Raw genomic sequence first — 19,222 nt, 5'->3', positions numbered from 1 at the left:
CGAAACCTATAATAAAAATGCCTGTAATTCTATGTGCTTCGGTCCTGTCATCATGCAAGTTTGAAGATCCGCCTCGCGTTCTCCCATCCTATCGCCGACCGGGTATTCTCATTCAGTTGCATCCCATCGAACCAATCCGCCGCGTCCTCATTACTCTCATACGGGTAGTCTACACTGAATAGGACCCTCGACTCGCCCATCTCATCAATCGTATTACGCATCGTGCTTTCCCTCCGCACACCAGCCAACGTAGCGATGAAGTTGTTCTGGAGGTAATACATCATGGACTTCTCATAAGGACCATTAGTACCCCTGATTCCAATCGCCATCCGGTGGTCAATGCGGTGCACCAAGAACGGCAGTGACTCTGCGCAGTGCCCAAGAATAATTTGGATATTCTTGTACCTGTCCAAGATACCAGAGCACATGATCCGCAGTGAGTGTCCCGCTGTCTCAACACCAAATCCATAGGCAGCTTGCGATAAGTTTGGCAGATCCACATACATTCGTTGTTGGTCCAAGGGAGGAATTCGTGGATGCAGATACAGCGGGACATCCAGCTCGCTGAGCTTTTTCCAGAAAGGTTCGCAGACCGGATCATCGAGGTACCGTACCTTGCTGACGTCGTTCTTATCAATGTTCGTGAAGCCGTTGATCAGCGCACCTTTCGCGCCGAGCTCCTTCACACAGCGCTCCAGCTCCTTCGCTGCCTCCTCTGGCTTCTGCATCGGTACTGAGCAGAAGAAGCCGAAGCGCGTGGGATGCGCCTTGACGTACATCTCGTACAGAGCGTCGTTGGTCTTTCGCGCTAGATCGACTGCCTCGTCGGCGTCCAGGATGCCCTCAACACCAGGGCAGGTAAGCGACACGATCGCGTAAGCGATGCCGGACGCATCCATTGACTCGAGACGCTTCGAGACGTTGTTTAGGCGATCATCGATATCTTCGAGAAAAGGAGTGTTGTATGGTGGGAGTCCATCTTTCATGCCGATTATCATGGGAGTGGGAGGGTGTGTTCCGTGGGCGACGAAGAAGGGGCTGCCGACTGCTTCCTCAAGGGCAATTTTCCGTGGCAGTCTGTCAACCTTGATGGTCTCTGTCGTCTTGCGGTTGAGAGCCATGTCGGTAGACGTGGGATAGTTTGTTTTTATTTGTCAAGACACAAAATTCGGAAATTGAGATATTGTGATACTGGACAGAGAGCGAACAGGAGGGAATCTTTGATTTGGCGCAGGAGGATGTGGACTGGCGTTGGGAGATGGAGATGGATGGTGCTTCTTATAAGGAGGGGTACAGGAAGCTTTAAGTCCTTGTCACCGGTCGGTAAATTGAATCTTAACTCCACCAGTTCCTTTACTGAGATGTCGCTCCGCTTATGATGGGATATTGATCACTGTCATCCCGAAGGTTCAGGGAGACGCGGGGAACTGAGATCATCCGAGTTAGACGCGTCTCGCGACTGTTGCTTCCAAAGCAAGCCTGTGTACATGGCTTTTTGGCCAATTCCATAGTACTCCAAACACTACCCCGCAGCCTTTTGTTCCTTGCATTTGCTTCCGACAACCATCCCCTCGGGTCGGAACCTGGAAGTCAACAGATCGCTTAATTTCGGGATCTCGGAACAGATGGGTGGGACAGCAGGGGGCTCGCTTGGGTTGCCCTCCAAAATACAACAAATGGTGATGGCAGTAGTAATGCACATGACGAGGCGCTGGGATCAGATGATTCAACCGTTTTTGAGATTCTAAAGTAACTATAGCTAAATGCGAGTTATGCTGTTGAACACTCTTCCGTTATTCTTCCCGTTCTCGCCTAACAGTAGATGACAATCCCTACATGGGGAACTGCTGCCTTGACAAAGCGCTACAAGTAAATTGTTGAAGGATTATCCCGAAGGTTGTTTCAGGATCATTCAAGGAACACCTATGTACTCTCTGCTGGCCATCGATGCACGAATCATTTCCAAACGAACAGTTTGAGGCTGTACAGCCGGGTGCACTACCCGACGTCGCTATCCGAGTGGCGTAGATTATTGGCTTGGGTATGGATTAATCATTCAAATTTCTTGGTTCTACGCGCCAAGTTGCTTGTCAGAATCAGATACTGATACGGACAGTTCCATAGCATATGTCGGATGCTAGATCAGCGAGAACCACACGTATTGTCTGATTGCAACTGAAAACTGAGCGGATTTCTCACAGTATTCATTGATGAGACATTTGATAGGTTGAGATAATTAAATTCTTGTCTTGCTACATACACAAATCGATATTCAGCTAGAACTGGATAGTCGCACAGCCTGGAGGCCATCAATCGCCACTAGGTCTTCACAAGCACAACACAACGCAACACAATTGCTGCATACCCATCTGCTGGCCCCTTTTTGCACCTTAGAAGATGCAGCCGATTTTCAACAGGACAATATATCCTAACAAATCTAAGGCTTCCACTTGAAAGCTGGATGGCGCCAGTCAAGATCTTCAACTTGCTTCTGCGTGAGACCTTCCAGCTCTGAAGACACACTGAGCTTGCTCCTGCGGCTATTGTCTACTTTCATCCAGACCAAGAGACCGATGGAGATGATAATAATGGTCGCGGATGTAGCCAAGTTGAGTCCGTTGCCGATCTTGTAGTTCGGCGCATCAAAGGGGAGGAAACCCCAAGTAGAAACCAGGCCTCCAACGTTGCCGAGCATGACGTTGGTTGCAATGGCAGATGCGCGAGCTGTGTCTGAAGCTACGTTTGCGGAAACTTGTGCGTTGCAAAGTGCTCCGAACGGGAATGCACCGGCTGCAATAATGAAAGTTGCCCCGTATCTGACACGCGACGCCGTGGTGGCCAGGAAGATTATGTAGCCAATCATCATAAGAGCAGCGCAAGGGAGGAAGTAGATCGTGCGTTTGTTGGTCTTCCAGCTGGAGAATGATACGATGAGAACCGAAGCGGCACCGAGGATGTAAGGCGGCACAGTGTGAAGCTGCTGTGTTACGACTGTCGCCTTTGGGTAGATAGTCCTGACAACCGTTGGGGCGAAGATCGCGAGGCCTTGGACGGTGATATTGTCCAGCAAAAAGACCATAGCAGTACCAAGTGTGATCGGGCTGAGAATTCCCCTCATCAGCTTTGGGACGTCGATCTTGTCCAGCACCTGGGTGGTGTTGATAGTCTCCGATTGTACGCGACCAATAGCAAGTTCTTTCTCTTCGGCCGACAACCACCTGGCAGTCTCCGGTCGATCAGTCAAGGTGACAAACGCAATGAGACCCACGACCATGGTGGCAATTCCCTCGATGGCAAAGAGCATCCTCCACGACTTGAAAGACCCGAAGCTGTCTAGTCGAAGAATCGCAGACGCAAGTAGGCCGCCGAATGCTCCAGCCAAAGGTGCTGCGATGATGTAGAGCGATAAGCGGAACACAAGTTCGCTTCTCCGATACCATCTCGAAAGGTAATAGGCAATGCCAGGAAGCATTCCAGCTTCAAAGACGCCCAGGAAGAAGCGGACCGCTGCTGCCCCAGAGTAACCTGTCACCCATGCCGTACAAAGCGAACAGAGACCGAAGCCAACCGTGCAAAGGGGCAGGAACCAGCCTGGTCCCATCATCTTGCACATGGTGTTTGCGGGGATCTCAAGGATGATATATGAGATGTAGAAGTACGAGAGAACTGCGTTGTAGTCGTATCCTTTGAGATGGAGATCCTTCTCGAAGCCCGCAAGTCTTGCATTGCCTTCCGAGAATTAGCTTGTACAACAGGTCCATGGAGTTTTTGGTACTTACCAATATTGGTCCGATCGATAAAGCAGAATAGATACAGGACAAAAACTGTTGGGACGATGTAGAAGTCGATCTTCAACCGCAAACGACGTTCAGCAGCTGGGTCACTGTGAAAGACAGCATTGCCGTATCTGTGCAGCGTCAGTTTGATATCGCCTTCGGGAGACATAGATGACTTACTCATCGGTTATACGGGCCCCTTGCGTTCTTTCTTTAGCTTCTTCCTCACTTCCATATTCCACATGGGAAAGCGTACTTTTTTCGGGGATGGCATTGACTGCGGATGACTCAACATTCACGTTATTGGAAGCCATGGTTATTGAGCTGAGGGTAATGTTTGAAGGAACCAGATATCATTTCCAAGAAGACTGGTGTGAGGAAGGAGGTCTTGATATACCACTCGACATGCGAGACGACATACTTCTACCCCGGATCCGGGGTATCGGTACCCCAGAGATTGGCAACACAGGGCGGGGGAGCCCAGGCGCCATATGGTGAGGTCTGGCCCTTCGTTGGACAGGACATATCAGCTGAGCCACGAGGTCATGGCTTGGAGACACCAGGGCTTGTAAAGTTAAGAGCTTAACTAGGCACGCTGAGCCTCTTGGGTTTCAGGTCATCCCGACATCCCGTTCCGACATTCCGATGTTCCGATGCGATGGCATCCCAACGGCCCATCCCGGTCTCTTGCCCTGTAGATCGGTGCGGAAATGCGGGAAGGACGTTCTAACTATTCTGGGCTTTAGAGCTTCACAGGTACCGGTACAGTAGCCGTTGAGGCATACGCGGGGTACTTTCGGATTCCAGTCCGGGGCTAGCAGCCTCCAGACTTTATGTGTCGGCAAACCCGACAAGGTCATGAAAGGCAAGTCGTAGGTTGTTCCACAAAACCTTTTTCTAGCTTTTCTTCGTGTCGAAAGACAATTCGAACCACACATGGTTTATTTGTAATTCTCAAATTCCGATTCTCCCTGTTTTCCCCGAAGCAGTATTGGTATATATCCTCCAGCAGAGTTTCCTGTACATGTTGAGTATCTTCCACCAAATCACACGATGGCGATACAGCAAAAATCAAGCAAGGTGGATGTGCTCATTGTTGGGGCTGGTCCGGCAGGACTTATGCTCGCAAACTGGCTTAGTCGGACAGGTGTGAAGACCAGAATCGTGGACAAGCGCGGGACAAAGGTGCATCTATCTTGGTTACTGCAGCACAAACTATCTCTGACTGTTTGAAACAACAGATTTACAACGGGCAGGCCGATGGCATGCAATCCCGCACCCTCGAGATCTTCGATTCTTTCGGTTTCGGACACCGTGCTTGGCACGAATCAAACCACATGCTGGAGATGTGTCTGTGGAACCCAGATGCAAACGGCAAGATACAGCGGACGGATAGGGTTATCGATACTATACAGAATTTGAGTCGGTTTCAACAAGCTGTGTTACACCAAGGCCGGATCGAACGATTCCTCCTGGACTCCATTTCGGAGCACAGTGACATCCGCGTGGAACGCTTGGTGCTACCAGAGAAGGTGGAGTTCGCCGAACCAGTGCAGGACCACCGGAGTGAGAACTATCCTATCTCAGTCACAATAAGACATCTTGCCGTAGACCCAGCTGCTGCGCAGACAGGAATCGAGAATGGTCTTTTCCGCAGCAACTTGGCCAAGGATGACACTGAAGACATCCTCGCCGTATCAGCCCGACGCGAAGACGAAGTCGAAACCGTCCAAGCAAAATATCTTGTCGGATGTGATGGAGCGCATTCGTGGGTCAGGAAGCAGCTTGGTCCAGACTTTGCTTTGGTGGGCGACTCGACAGATTACGTTTGGGGTGTGATAGATGTGATACCGATCACTGACTTTCCCGACATTCGCACGAGATGCGCAATCCATTCAGAGGACTCCGGCAGTATGATGATCATCCCGAGAGAAAACAAACTCACCAGGCTCTACATCCAGCTTAGGTCTGTTAATGAAGCACGTTCAGCTTCGGGCGGCCGCGTGGATCGCTCAGCTATCACGCCAGAAACTATCCTCACTGCTGCACAGAAAATTATTGCGCCTTATAAGTTGACGTACAAGCATTGCGACTGGTGGACTGCATATCAAATTGGACAGCGTATCGCCGAGAGATTCTCTCTCAACGAACGTGTTTTCCTTGCTGGTGATGCCGTGCACACACATAGTCCTAAGGCAGGACAGGGCATGAATGTCAGCATGCAGGATAGTAAGTCTTAGTGTCCTTTCAACAATTCATTGCAACTCGCTAATCTGAAGTAGCTTACAACCTCGGATGGAAGATTTCTCAAGTTGTCCACGGCTATGCGGATCCAATCATCCTCAAGACGTATCAATCGGAGAGGCGGCATGTTGCAAAACAGCTCATCGACTTTGACACGAAATTCTCCAAACTGTTCTCTGGCAAACCTGCCAAAGATCTCATGGATAGCGAAGGCATTGACTTGGTCGAGTTCAAGAGAGCTTTCGAGACTGGAAACATGTTCACGAGTGGAGTCGGTAAGTCACATTTCATCATGCATAGAGACGCAATAGAAGACCTTGCTAATGTACCACAACAGGCGTCAATTATGGAAAGTCAATAATCACAGCCAAAGAAGGTGATTCCAAAGAACAAGGCGACGGAACAGACGTCATGTGCGGCCACAAAGGTGTCTCCAGCCGTCAAGAACTTGCTCCCAAAGTCCCCCTCGGCATGCGAATGCCCAGCTTCAAAGTCCTCAACCAAGCCGATGCTCGTCCCTGGCACCTCCAAGAACGCCTCAATAGCAACGGCCGCTGGCGTCTCCTCATCTTCGCCGGCGACATCCATAACCCAACCCAAAAATCTCGCATCGAGAAACTCGGCGCCGCTTTGGCAGACCCAAAGTCCTTCATCAAACGTTTCCAGCCTGCTGGCAAGCCCGTGGACGAACTTGTTGAGATCTTGACTGTTCATAGTAGTAAGAGGACGGATTGCACGGTGCACGATTTCCCTGAGATCTTCCACCCATATAGCGACGAGTTCGGCTGGGATTACTGGAAGATCTTTGTGGATGACGAATCGTACCACGAGGGCCACGGACATGCATATGAAAATTATGGTATTGATCCAGTGAAGGGATGTGCTATTATCGTACGGCCGGACCAATATGTTAGCTGGATTGGCGAGCTAGAAGATACGGATCTGATGGACAAGTTCTTTTCAAATTTCCTTATCGAGCAGAGTTCGTAGGCGAGATTAGTAGCTGGTGTCTCTGCAAGTATTTCGATATTATGCTCTGGTTTATCTTTGGTGGTTAGATCGCATGGGCTGGCATGTTTTGTACCTAGTGTCATTTTGCGCTCTAGCGTCACATATACTTGAGCTCAAACCTAGTTACCTTTACCAACACCAATTGAAACAATAGTTCATGCCTATGAATGCAATTTTGCATCAATTACGAGGTAGACAGCATCAAATGTCGTCTATCACTTTGGAGACCATGTGTCCTCAATCGGTATGTGCGGAAAGATTAATGCGGGGTATTATTTTGACCCCGCACCCCGCTGTAACTGAATGCAGTGAAATTTCGTGAAGCTTTCATTGGTGAAGCCCAGATTTTTGCCTATCAAGTTGAATGAGAACGAACGATATATTACTGGCATTCAAAATAAAGCCAGCGTGAAAAGAGATTAGTCGTTCAATGTACCAACACCCCTTAGGCGCTTTCGACCTAGTGGCCAACTGCGGGTGCCTTCAGCCGGACTAGTCAGTCCCTTGATGACTCAGCATTTCAGACACGCCATGCCCCCAGCGCCGACCACCTCATCCCCTACCTTACGTACAGTACCTACAACTTGAAGAGCGAGAATACCTTCATCGCAACTACATTGACACCTATTCCGCACGGTGTCAGTGAGAAGCACCTCGATGATCTCAAGCTAAGATATCTCGGTCTCGGGTGACGCAACTCCACCTCAATCCTATTGAGCGCGAATACTTCCTGCCATCAACATGCAGCAGGGATTTCAAGAAGTACCGAAAGAGCCGCAACCTAAACGTCGCAAGATCCAGTTGGCTTGTAACAAATGTCGCAATCGAAAGACAAGATGCGATGGGACCCGTCCAGTTTGTGTTGCCTGCCTCGAAAGAGGACTTGCAGGAGAGTGTAGTTATGAGGTCGCAGCGCCACCTCCACGGAGGTAATGAAGATTCCCTATATTGACTTTGGTTTCAACATAATAATGCTCAATAGATCTACTATTCAGCATCAACACCAGGAACATACAGCGCTTAGTGCAACACCAAAATCAGCAGGTGAGACTGACCCCTCGTCACGTTATCCCACTATGGACTGGGAAGAGTGTCTTCACGCTGAACGGAGCTTCTCTTAAACTATCAAAACGTCAAACAATATGTTCACTGACTACAAATAGATAACAGTGCTGGTTACGTAATAGATGGTTCACCCTTGAGTAACGGTCACCATCTCGTCTCCAGCACTGGTGGAAGTTCGGTGGCAGCAGGTCTCACGGCCTATCCTGCCAAATCCAGTTCCGACCCAGTTGCAGACAACAACAACAACAACCGTGTGGATGGATTGGCCACCGTCGCGTTCCCACGTCAAGACGCAAATTTGTACGGGGAATCTTCAACAATTGCATTTGTACGCCACGTGATGCATGAACCCTCGCCCCAGCCACAAGAGAATTGGCAAGACACAGCGACTTCCCCGGAGTTGGAACCCATTCGTGACAAAGACGAGAGCTTAATGATTTACCCTCGACGCCAGGCGGCCGATGACTACATGAACTCCTTTTGGGAGTTTGTGCATCCGGTTTTTCCAATTCTCCACAAGGCATCTTTTATGTCCAAGTACGCTGAAGTCTGGTCTCCAGAGCCGTCCAAAGGTCCGAACGGTACCAGCCAAGTTGACGAAGTTGCTTTCTCCGCGTGCTTGAATCTCACCTTCGCCTTAGGATGTCAGTTTAGTAGCTTCGTATCTGCAGACAAGCGGGTGGCGGTCGCCGACGAATTCTACCAAAGAGCCAGGAAGATATTCATTTTCGACATCTTAGATACGTCATCACTGCCGGTACTTCAGATGCTATTACTCACGGGCGTATATCTCCAATCTACAAAGTACTCGGAGCGATGTTGGAATAGCGTTGGACTTGCCATTAGAGCTGCCCAGACCCTGGGCTTGCATTCGGAGTCAACGGCTAGAAGACCTGCTAGACAGATCACTCGAGAGATCAGAAGGCGGGTTTGGCACGTTTGTGTCACACTCGATCGGTAAGCGATACCCCTACGAAGCATGAGGACAGTTCTCTGCGCTGACTGACATCCTTGACCAGGCTTTTGGCGATGACTTTTGGCCGACCAGCAATGATTGCGAGATCGTGGGATACACCAATCCCGCTTATGATCGATGACGAATATCTCGAAGCCGAAGAAGAAGGTCACCAGCCTACCAACAGACCGTCACGGTTGGGTCTATTTGTGTTCTCTTCGAAACTTTACGACATATTAGACAAGATTCTCGTCACATTCTATACCACTGAAACTCCCACACCAATGTCAACCGACGATAGCGTACAAAAACTTTTGAGTAATGTCCTAACATTCAATCGTCAATTAGACAACTTTAGGAATTCAATTCCGGAATTCCTAAAGCTCCCAACGAGGGACGACCCCCCTGGTCCCCACATGAACATATCCAGCATCCAGATTCAGGCTCGCATTTTAAATTGCAGGTTAGTTATAAGATTCCGTCACTTATGGAGCCATCCTTATACGTCTTAGATATTTGTACACCCGAGTCATGCTGCTCCGCCCTGTTCTGCTTTTAAGCACGCAGAGTAATCTTCGACCTGGATTAGATGCACCGGATCTATGGAGTGCAGTAACACTAGACAGAGAGCTCGCTAGCTATGCTTGCAATCTGTGTGTTTCAACCGCGCAAGAACTGGTCGAGAACCTATGTCAAAATGTTGATACTCCATATCGGATATCACCATGGCACACCGTTTATCGTATGTACTTCAGACTGGGCTGCTTGCCTTTGTTATCGGCATATTCTAATCTGGAATAGTGTCTTTCGCCGCTGCTATCGTTCTCATAGCAGCATACAGATGCCCAGCTATCGATCCTGTCGCAAAAGAAGAAGAGTTAAATCATTCGCTAGATCAATGCAGAACTATCCTAGCGTATTACGAGCCACAAATTCATTCCGCTGGCCAAGCCATTCGCGTACTACAGACACTAAGGGGTCATATAAGGAACACCCGGACTCGGAGTAAGTTCTACACTTTCCCACAGTCCTTAAGGTCGACTAGGAAGATTTCGAAGAAACATAGGCTGACGAAATGACTTAGTCCGCTCTGGGCGAGCGACGAATCGAGGGAGTCCACTTCACCCCACTTCCATACCAGATGGACAGCCTGGGATGGATCTGGAGAACTTTGCAAACATGGAACCGTCGCAAGAGTGGTGGAACGAACTCCTGCCAGTTAGGAACGAGCTTAATTCGGAGACTTGGTACAACCAGCATCTGGTCAATTTGGACTGGCTGGATATCTCTTGATGACGACTGCGGCACGGCTCTTACCCCAACCCTAAGGGGCAGAACTCCTACTTACGGCTCTGAGTTACTTTTGACGGTGAGGATTTACATTCTAATGGCATAGGAACCTCAGCTACACCAACCAAAGCCCAATTGGACCCCCACTGCAATGATCTGCTTGTTGATAATTACACTACAAATCAGCTCTGGCATCCTCCCCCGCATACGCTCTCCGAATCACCTCCCTTATCAGATCCCTCTCCACCGGCCTTGGATTCTGATACGCCCTCAACACCGCAATATCCGCCGCCTTATCCACGTCCTCCTCCTTGAACCCAAACGCCTTCAAATCCCTCTTCACGCCCAGCTTTGTCAACAACACATTCAACCCCTTGATCGCATCGCCCTCACTCCCCGGCAGCACATCCGCCAACCTCGCCATTACCTCTGGAATCTTCGGCGCGTTGTAAGCCAACGCGTGAGGCAAAACGATTGTATGTGTCTCCGCGTGCGGCATGTTGAAGCTGCCGCCGATCGTGTGGCATAGCTTGTGGTGTAGGGACATGCCGACGGATCCCAGGGCGAGACCGCATAGCCAGGCGCCGTACTGGGCGTTGAGTCGAGCGGGGAGGTCTGAGGGCGAGGTGGTTAAGGTGGGGAGGGATTCGGCGAGGGCTTTGATTCCCTCGAGGGAGAGGAGGGAAATGACGGGGTTGGCTTCGGGGGAGTAGAGCGCTTCCACTAAATTGAATTTTGATGATTAGCAGCTGGTCAAGTCCCTGGTAATTATGCCCATCCTCGCTTCTTTGGCATGAAGTGAAGTCCGACTTCTAACCTGAATGTGCAATTGCATTTACTCCACTCGTTGCGCTCATGCCCGTGGGAAGCGACATCGTAAGATCCACATCATATATCACCGTCCCCGGCAAGATCTTCGGATCCGACCTCGTTGTCTTCTGTCCCTTCTCCGTCTCTCCCAAAATAGGCGTCATTTCCGACCCCGCATACGTCGTAGGTATACAGATATGCGGCAGTCCAGTCCGTATAGAGATCGCCTTTCCCAGCCCAATCGTACTCCCACCACCTATCGACACAATTGAGTCGGCCATGACTTGTTTCGCATAGTCCAGTGCTTTTTGGGTGACTTCCACGGGAGTGTGCATCGTTGCTTCTTCGAAGACGCCGGAGATTTTGCCATTGAGGGTGGTTTTGATGAGAGCAGCGTGGGCTTTTTGCTCGACTGTGGAGAGGATCAATGGGGCGCTGAGCTTGAGGCGAGATATCTCTTCGGGGAGTCGTTTGATTGAGCCTTGCCCGAATATGACTCTCGCAGGAGACGCGGTGTAAATAAATGCTGGTGGAGGGGGCATAGTTGCAGGAGTATTGTGTTTTGCTTTCCTTTGCTTTTCTTGTCAGACAAAATGACTGGCATATGACAGCAAGCAGTAAGACAGTGATATTAACGACTGAGGCTTTTGGGTTTCAGTGTCGAGACAGTGCTAAGGTAGCTAGATCTCTGCTCGGCTGGTCCGAGCTATGTGGTCCAACGATTTCCTCGTGCTCATGCACACTTCGATACTCTTCCAAGTCGCTCGAGATGGAGGTGTGCATTTGTCATGGTCCGATGCCGAACAGCATTACCGTATGGCACCTACCCCGCCTTTCTCTAGCTCCATGAGGCTCACGTCTCACGTCTCTACGAGTACCGCGTTGATCTCCCGTCACTGAGCCAGAGAGTGGGGACATCGGAATGGCATCGCTTTACTTAAGCGAGGTCGAGGGCTAAGTCCTTAGCCGTGAAACATACACGAGATCGGGATCGGAACCAGCTTCGGGATTACCGGGAAGCTCCCCTTGACTTGACATACTCTACTCCTTGGCCCAAGTCAACATTGCCATGAGATGCTGTACATATGCATCTGCAGAATCGGATGAGGCTGAACGATAGCCTCGTCATACTTCGGGTTACCCGCGATATGCAGGAACGAGACTTCGGAGCAGGTCAGACTTGGTGGTCCGGGAGCTCTTGACAAGGGATCTGGACCCCTCTTACTGGCAGGATATAGCTCGCATTACCAATGCAACAGCTTAATAGGTTGGTGGTAGGTTCCTATGATTTCAAATCTACATCTATCTCAAATATTTGCTTTCTGAATTTAACTTGACGCTTTCTTCCTCTTCCAAAAAGTCTACAAAGACTTCCGGATCTGTGTCCATCAATATCAAACAAACAAACATCTGCCTGCAAGAACCAGCTTGCACGGAATCAAACACTGTCTACAAGATGGCGACTTCTAAGATACCCCAAGCGAAGGATCTCAATTCCGACAACATTACCGAGAACGTCATTCTGATTAATTCCCAAGGCGACGATGTTCGGCTGAAATATGTCCTTGAACGCTTGGTCACGCATTTACATGACTTTGCCAGGGAGACACGGCTCAGTACAAAGGAATGGATGGCTGGTCTTGACTTCCTAGTCAGAGTTGGCCAAATAAGCACAGATGTTCGACATGTATGTGGCTCCCTTCCAAAGCCGTTCATTTTCTTGCCAAATGCTTCGCCTCCCTCTCTGGAAGGTTAGAATGGATTACTTCAGAAGCTAATTGATTTTTTAAACAGGAGTTCATCCTTCTCTCTGACATCCTGGGTCTATCCCTTCTGGTCGACTCAATCGACCACCCCAAACCCCCCAACGCAACAGAAGGAACCGTCCTAGGACCCTTCCACACCCACGAAGCCAAACACCTTCCAGCCGGAACCGACATCTCCTCCGATCCCAACGGTGAACCCTGTCTCGTAATCGCCCGCATCAAAGATCCATCTGGGAATCCCATCCCAGGGGTCAAAGTCGATATCTGGGAGACCGACTCCTCCGGCCACTACGACGTCCAATACGCTGAGCGAGACGGCCCAGACGGCCGATGCGTAATGCACAGCGACGACAACGGCTCCCTTTGGTTCAAAGCCATTCGTCCAGTCAGCTATCCCATCCCGCACGATGGACCTGTCGGCCAACTCCTCGCAAAACTCAAGCGTCACCCCTGGCGGCCGGCACACATGCATTTCATGTTTGAGAAGCCCGGATGGGATCACCTGATCACGGCGCTGTATATCACGCCTGACGAGTACATGACGAGCGATGCGGTGTTCGGCGTGAAGGATAGCTTGATTGTGGAGATGAAGGGGGCGACGGCGGAGCAGGCTGAGAAGTATGGTGTTAGGGTGGGGTATCCGGTTATTGAGTGGGAGTTTGTGCTTGTTACGGAGAAAGAGACGGAAGAGTTGAGGGATGGGAATGCGCTGAAGGCGATGGCGAAGTTGTTTCCTGGGAAGAAGGTTAAGTTGTTTGATCATCTTCCTGTGCCTGATCTTGATTGAAAGCACCCAGGTAAAAAGTTTTGAATTTTCTTTTTTCATGGAACCTTTTAGCTGTACACTTTCATACGTAGTAGTCTATGGTCATTTGGATATGTTACACAACAGGCCACTGATTCCGTGTGAATGATTGTAACAAAATGTACTGCTTCAAAAAAGCGTTTGTGTGATGAGAACCAACCTTGGGGCTTTGGAATGGCAGATACCGCACTTCCATATTATGTGCTCAATATATTAACTTTGTCTCTGATACTTCAGCAAGCTTAGATACACACATATTACGAGAAACACCTACCATTACCTTTTACTTTACAAGCACTACCAACCTCTCTGCTACAAACATTTTTCCTGCCCTTCTCCGACCCGAGTTCCCAGACTTCTCCGCCTCGTGTGTATAACTTACTGTTCCGTCTCGTCCTTAATATTCCCCGCAGCCGAAAGAATAGGTACGAATCCTTCAAATACATGTCCTCCTGATTCACGACTCATCCACTTCGAACCAGATCTAAATCTGAACAACACCCTCAACATACCCTTCCACCATGCCCCCATACTCCACGACACAAAGAGCAATACAAACCACTTCGAAAGAAGCGTTGCCAGTTTCAAGCCTGAGCAGGGAGAAAGACCATGACAATGAAAGAAGCACTTGAAAAGCTACACCATGATGATAAACTAAGCGAGCTGGATGTCAACACCACCTCCCACAAAGACACAGCACAGAATATAACATGATTGTAGGAGCAGGGAACCAAAACTTTACCCCTTCGAGTTTCAATTATACCATATCTGTTGGAGCTCCATCCTCGTCAAAGTCGCTGCTAAAATCCAACATCCAGAGGCAGAGGTCGTCAGTTACTGCCAAGTCACAATCCCATCCCATTCATTTCAATCCATGGTAGTGGTACAAACCTTCTATTTAACGCCAAACAGTTTTCTTCGATAGTCTTAGCTTTATACCATAGTCAAGATTGTCATACGATGTTGCCGCGTTCAGAGCCATGAAATGCACAACATTGTCCTTGACCAGCAGCCAGCTAATCAACAACATCCCCGGCCACCCGAGATTGACATTTCAACAAGGAACAGGACCGTGCATATGTTTGCATCACTTTCCTTATCACATAGAGTAGATTGAACTTAGAAACACGGACCTGAGAAGTTCTGGAGCATTCAAAAGCACTTGTTGTGGCCGGGACTGGAGCCGCGGTGGGAGCAAGCAGAATGCAGGGAGTCCAGAAATTGGGGATGGGAAACATATTCTTCGTAGAAAATCACAGTATGGAAGGGAGAAAATAGTTTGGTTGATTCAATGGTGTCGTTGGCTTGCTTCGGATTGAGGACTTGTTGTCAGCAGTTAATTTGCCGTCGTTGTTTACTTTTGCTGTCGCTTAATCCTAGTCTTTCAATGCCGTCTATTAACATAACTTTCAGGAAGACTGCAACAGTATATGCGTGACTCAAAGTTAATTCCAGGGCAGAAGTTCCACTGCAATCAGAACCCCGATAAAGTCACAAGGTATAATCTGAACCCAAAGCTGCATCTGGCCTATCTCCCATGGGAGTTGCCCATCCACCTTCGGTGTTCGTTGACTGCTGGCTCTGGGAACGAGCGTCGCGGATTAAATATTATATTGAAATTAGTGAAGCGGAATCATTCAAGCTGCCATATTTGCTCAATTGCGCATTCACCTGCACGAACTAATGGAATCATCGACCTGTATCCTGAATTCACCACTCTCCTGCTTACAATGGCAAGGGCATCCCCACATTTCATCAGGCACAGAATTGATATAATTACATGAATATGGGCTCTCCAATGGGTTTCGCTATGTCAAATCTGGTTCCTAATCCAAACACATCATGGGGAGGCCATCTCCTTGGCCTTTCCATGTGGTGGGTGGGTGCATCGTCGTCTGGATTTCCGTCCTGCTTTCTCGCTACACATTCCAGAATTTCAGAATCCAGAATTTATTACCCACAGCTTGGAGCCAAACAGAAACTAGTCGTAATCACTGTCAAAATCTTGTCTGTTGTCAACGTCTCCCCTCCTCAACTCTCCCCAACTCTAACAGAGAGAAGCGCGATATAACGCAAGCGAGGCAGCAAGGTGAATTTATCTGGCTACCATAAACGTGACGATCGAGATCAAGAATAGAGAGTAACACAATCAGTGCCTTACCATTCTCAATGAGCTCATAAGATGTCTAGTGAGCCGTTGAACTTGAAGAGAGAGAGCTGGTCGGGGAGGGGGTATGTTTATATTTTCTTGAAGGCGATAAGCGAGATCCCATTCCCCCACTACAAGGCCTATCTGGGAAGGAGGTGAGGGGACAGGAGGCTGGACCTACAATTCTGACTGTGAGTGGAACGGTGAAATAGAACCCAGATGGTGATAATATCCCAGTGGCAGATGTGCTAAATCGGAGAAGGTGAGATGTTCAAGAGCTGATGCGCACTTAGCAGTGGTTACGGAGAAGTCGAACAGCATGAATGCTGATCGGTGGCTCGTTGCTGTCTACGTAGCATTGCAACTCTTGACCAATAAACAAAGTAGGAAGAGAATACCTCATATTTTCCAGGTAATGATTCCATGTTCTGGATCGTTTCCTGAAGCATCTACCTATCCCCCAAATCCATGCTCAACTCAACCCCCGTTGAACTTCCCTGTTACCACTCATCACCTCAGTAGCTAAGAATAAAACCAACCACAGCACAACTCCTATCTAGCACGTCATATTGTTCACAACTCTACTCGGGCTTCCGACAGACCGAACGACCGCTCATCCGTCCTTCAAAAATAGTTCCTGCGCACCGCCTTCCACCACACCAAGCACACCTCACCCCACGCCACCCAGCCAGCCAACAAAAGAACATGTCTCACCCACCCGCTTCTACACAAGGACCCTACCCGCCACCCCAAAATCGCAAACCCAATCACCAACCACACCCATATAAAACGCCAGATGCAACATTTCAGCTGATCTGCAGCAACCTACCCATCTCTGCGTGAAGGTTCTGAGGATAGATGTTAATCAATGACTGCTCGCTGCGCAATATTAACAGATGTTGTGATATAGGTGGAAAAGGAGGTCGACGATAGGAGAGGATGAAAGAGGACCCTATTAAGCGAGATTGAATTGTGTTGACAACACATCAATTCTCCGAGACAGACAAGGTAGGGTAGACACGGATGAACACCAGAACCAACAGCATCATCCCGGATGGGAGATGGAAATTGAATGGATATACGCAAATCAGAACAAAATCGGGGGTTTTAGGACTCGAGGAGGGAGGCAGGGAGCTCTTTTAATGTATTTTATAGGGGACGTTCTGTAATATTTTCCGATGGAATTATTCGGTGGTGTGGAATATCAAGATTGGAAGTTTATGCATGGAATTGGAATTTGGTGGCAGAGGAGGCATTCCGGCGCTTCTTTTATTCCCAGCTTGCTCACTTGAAGACTTTCAAATACCGATCAATCAAATGGTAATGAGAACATTGAGTGTACCAGTGCCAGTGCAGTGGAAGACAACCAATATCCAAAAAGGCAAGATTTGAGACAAATCGAAAATCGAGAGCACAAAGCAGCCCATGGCACCGAAAATGATAGACAAAAATTGATTGCGACAACTCAACTCAACTCAACTCAACTCAGTATTCAGACAAGATGAAGCAAAGCGCGACGATCAAGAAACAGAGGAAATAAATCGCGAGCGAGAGCCCCAGGTTGTACTGTATGTGCCTGGAAGATCAGAAGATCAGAAGATCAGTCAGTGCTTATCATGCTGTGGCTAGAGCCGTGGCGTACCCAAAGCCCGCTGAAAGCCGGTCTCGAACTTCCCCAGCCACACTACACTCCCCGAGCTTCATTCCAAGCTCCAAGCTTCACATGCGCCGCAGCCAAAAAAAAAATAACACCAAGGTACAGAACTTACCTATCTAACCACTCATAATCCTCGCTGTAATCTCTCGGCAAGATCTCACTCACTCGCATTCCCACCAATCTTCTTATTAGAGTGGAAAACACGTCTGTCTTGATGGGGTAGGGGTACGACGCGTCCTTGACGCGCTTTTTCCACAGTGTGTGTGTGGAAATCTCCGAAATGCCATGTTCGCGTCCCTCCCTTGGAGCTAAGGAGTAGAAAAGATGGAAGACTTGGTTGTTAGGCGCTTGGAATCTTGATTTGACCCTCCAATGCAGTGAACCTAGAGAAGGGCTTGTAAGGTTTTGGTGCTTGGTGACCTGCTGCTTAGGGGTGTAGTGTAAGTTAGTTGGGGCTTGCGTGCTTGCATGCATGCATATAAGTAAGTTTGCAGATTCCCGAGGAGCCGGTTCGTAAGTTAAGTCTAATGTGTGGATGGATGGATGGATGGATGGATGTTCGTTTGCGCTTGTTTGGTGCTGCTACTGGCGGGGAGTCGGGGATGGAGAGGAGATGAAATGAAATGAGGGTTAGTTTTGGAAGGGGGGTAAGTAAGTGGTGGTGGTGGTGGTTGTGGTGTTTATTGGCTTGGTTCTTGGGTCTTGGTTCGGGTGAGATGGATGGATGCTTTTGGAGAGGCTGGGAAACGACCTTCTACTTTTGTCCTTGGAGGAGGTGAGATGGGACGAGATGACATGAGATGATGAGATGGGGGATTTGGCGTGCAGCAGTGGTGAGTGCAGCTTAGGCAATGGTTCAGCTGGAGAGGGGTCCACTTCCACTCTATCTACTTTAAAACTTGGATGTCAAGTGAGATGGGCTGATATAAATGAGGGGAAGTTCTTACAAGCGCATAGCACGATGCCTCATGGAGAACGGAACGGAGATGAAGGCTAACGGCGAGATGGTTTGATGTCAAATTTGTATGTTGAGCTGGTAAAGTTAAGTAAAGGGTCCAATAGCCCGACGGGTTATGTTAATTAGGGTTGGACCCTATATACACTATGCTATTTGTTGGTGTGTGTCTGTGTTTTTTTAGAAAGGAGACGACGTTAATGGTGGCTTCGTAAGGTAAATGCTTGGTGTTGATGGTGTCGTGCCTGGTATGGTGTCTGGGCTTTGAAGGGGAAGGGGAACCTCAACGGGATACTGCTTTCAGTAATTGGATCCGAGTTACATCAAGAATATGAGATTGTACATCAGACAAGTTTCTACTTTTCACAAGTCTAATCATGATTCTTGAGCATGGTCTTCCCCAACAATTAAAATCACAACCGCACACGGCTCTTCACATGTCCCCAATCCTCCCCCCCGCGCCATGTCTGTACTCCTCCGGCTTCCCCTCAACCAAAAACGCGGGGAAGCGAAATCCACCAACACCAAATCCGTACCTAATCCAGTCCATCCACCTCCGTCCACCAGATCCCAAACCTAACAAAACGCAATTTTCAGCCGCCATTTGATCGACACACCAATCAACTTGCAAAGACGCGTAATTGAGTCTGGAAGCGTTTGAAACTGGACAGGGCGGACTTGAAAATTGAGTTTGGTAGTTTGGTGGGTTAGCGAGGCTTGAGACGGATTCGGGGCTTCG

The 19,222-nt window shown here is 49.0% G+C and overlaps 6 protein-coding genes across 6 annotated transcripts; 3 read left to right on the top strand and 3 right to left on the bottom strand.

Moving 5' to 3' along the window:
- Nucleotides 1-12: 12 nt before the first annotated feature.
- ONS95_013704 (uncharacterized protein) lies at nucleotides 13-1,457 on the bottom strand. Its single transcript, XM_058507345.1, has one exon. It carries the CDS (start codon nucleotides 1,119-1,121, stop codon nucleotides 51-53), a length of 1,071 nt encoding a protein of 356 aa, XP_058356514.1. The 5' UTR covers nucleotides 1,122-1,457; the 3' UTR covers nucleotides 13-50.
- A 729-nt stretch (nucleotides 1,458-2,186) lies between these two features.
- ONS95_013703 (uncharacterized protein) lies at nucleotides 2,187-4,957 on the bottom strand. The gene is made up of 3 exons (XM_058507344.1): nucleotides 3,957-4,957; nucleotides 3,780-3,907; nucleotides 2,187-3,729 (listed from the first exon to the last, which is right to left on the bottom strand). Exons 1-3 carry the CDS (start codon nucleotides 4,088-4,090, stop codon nucleotides 2,438-2,440), a joined length of 1,554 nt encoding a protein of 517 aa, XP_058356513.1. The 5' UTR covers nucleotides 4,091-4,957; the 3' UTR covers nucleotides 2,187-2,437.
- On the top strand, nucleotides 4,830-7,010 carry ONS95_013702 (uncharacterized protein; the record flags this gene model as incomplete). Its single annotated transcript, XM_058507343.1, has 4 exons — nucleotides 4,830-4,961; nucleotides 5,018-6,005; nucleotides 6,059-6,295; nucleotides 6,358-7,010. The coding sequence occupies 4 exons, from the start codon at nucleotides 4,830-4,832 to the stop codon at nucleotides 7,008-7,010; spliced, it is 2,010 nt and encodes a 669-aa protein (XP_058356512.1).
- Nucleotides 7,011-7,772: 762 nt separating this feature from the next.
- On the top strand, nucleotides 7,773-10,344 carry ONS95_013701 (uncharacterized protein; the record flags this gene model as incomplete). Its single annotated transcript, XM_058507342.1, has 7 exons — nucleotides 7,773-7,960; nucleotides 8,014-8,075; nucleotides 8,195-9,053; nucleotides 9,116-9,514; nucleotides 9,564-9,793; nucleotides 9,853-10,056; nucleotides 10,136-10,344. The coding sequence occupies 7 exons, from the start codon at nucleotides 7,773-7,775 to the stop codon at nucleotides 10,342-10,344; spliced, it is 2,151 nt and encodes a 716-aa protein (XP_058356511.1).
- Nucleotides 10,345-10,516: 172 nt separating this feature from the next.
- ONS95_013700 (uncharacterized protein) lies at nucleotides 10,517-11,693 on the bottom strand (the record flags this gene model as incomplete). Its single annotated transcript, XM_058507341.1, has 2 exons — nucleotides 10,517-11,064; nucleotides 11,159-11,693. The coding sequence occupies 2 exons, from the start codon at nucleotides 11,691-11,693 to the stop codon at nucleotides 10,517-10,519; spliced, it is 1,083 nt and encodes a 360-aa protein (XP_058356510.1).
- Nucleotides 11,694-12,607: 914 nt separating this feature from the next.
- Nucleotides 12,608-13,704, top strand: ONS95_013699 (uncharacterized protein; the record flags this gene model as incomplete). The annotated part of the gene is made up of 2 exons (XM_058507340.1): nucleotides 12,608-12,838; nucleotides 12,946-13,704. The coding sequence occupies 2 exons, from the start codon at nucleotides 12,608-12,610 to the stop codon at nucleotides 13,702-13,704; spliced, it is 990 nt and encodes a 329-aa protein (XP_058356509.1).
- Nucleotides 13,705-19,222: the final 5,518 nt, after the last annotated feature.

The sequence above is a fragment of the Cadophora gregata genome (assembly GCF_030347475.1).
Source record: "Cadophora gregata isolate MNR1 chromosome Unknown scaffold_8, whole genome shotgun sequence".
Taxonomy (NCBI): domain Eukaryota; kingdom Fungi; phylum Ascomycota; class Leotiomycetes; order Helotiales; family Ploettnerulaceae; genus Cadophora; species Cadophora gregata.
Note: the sequence above shows the minus strand (reverse complement) of the source record. Positions and strands in the feature narration are given on the sequence as shown.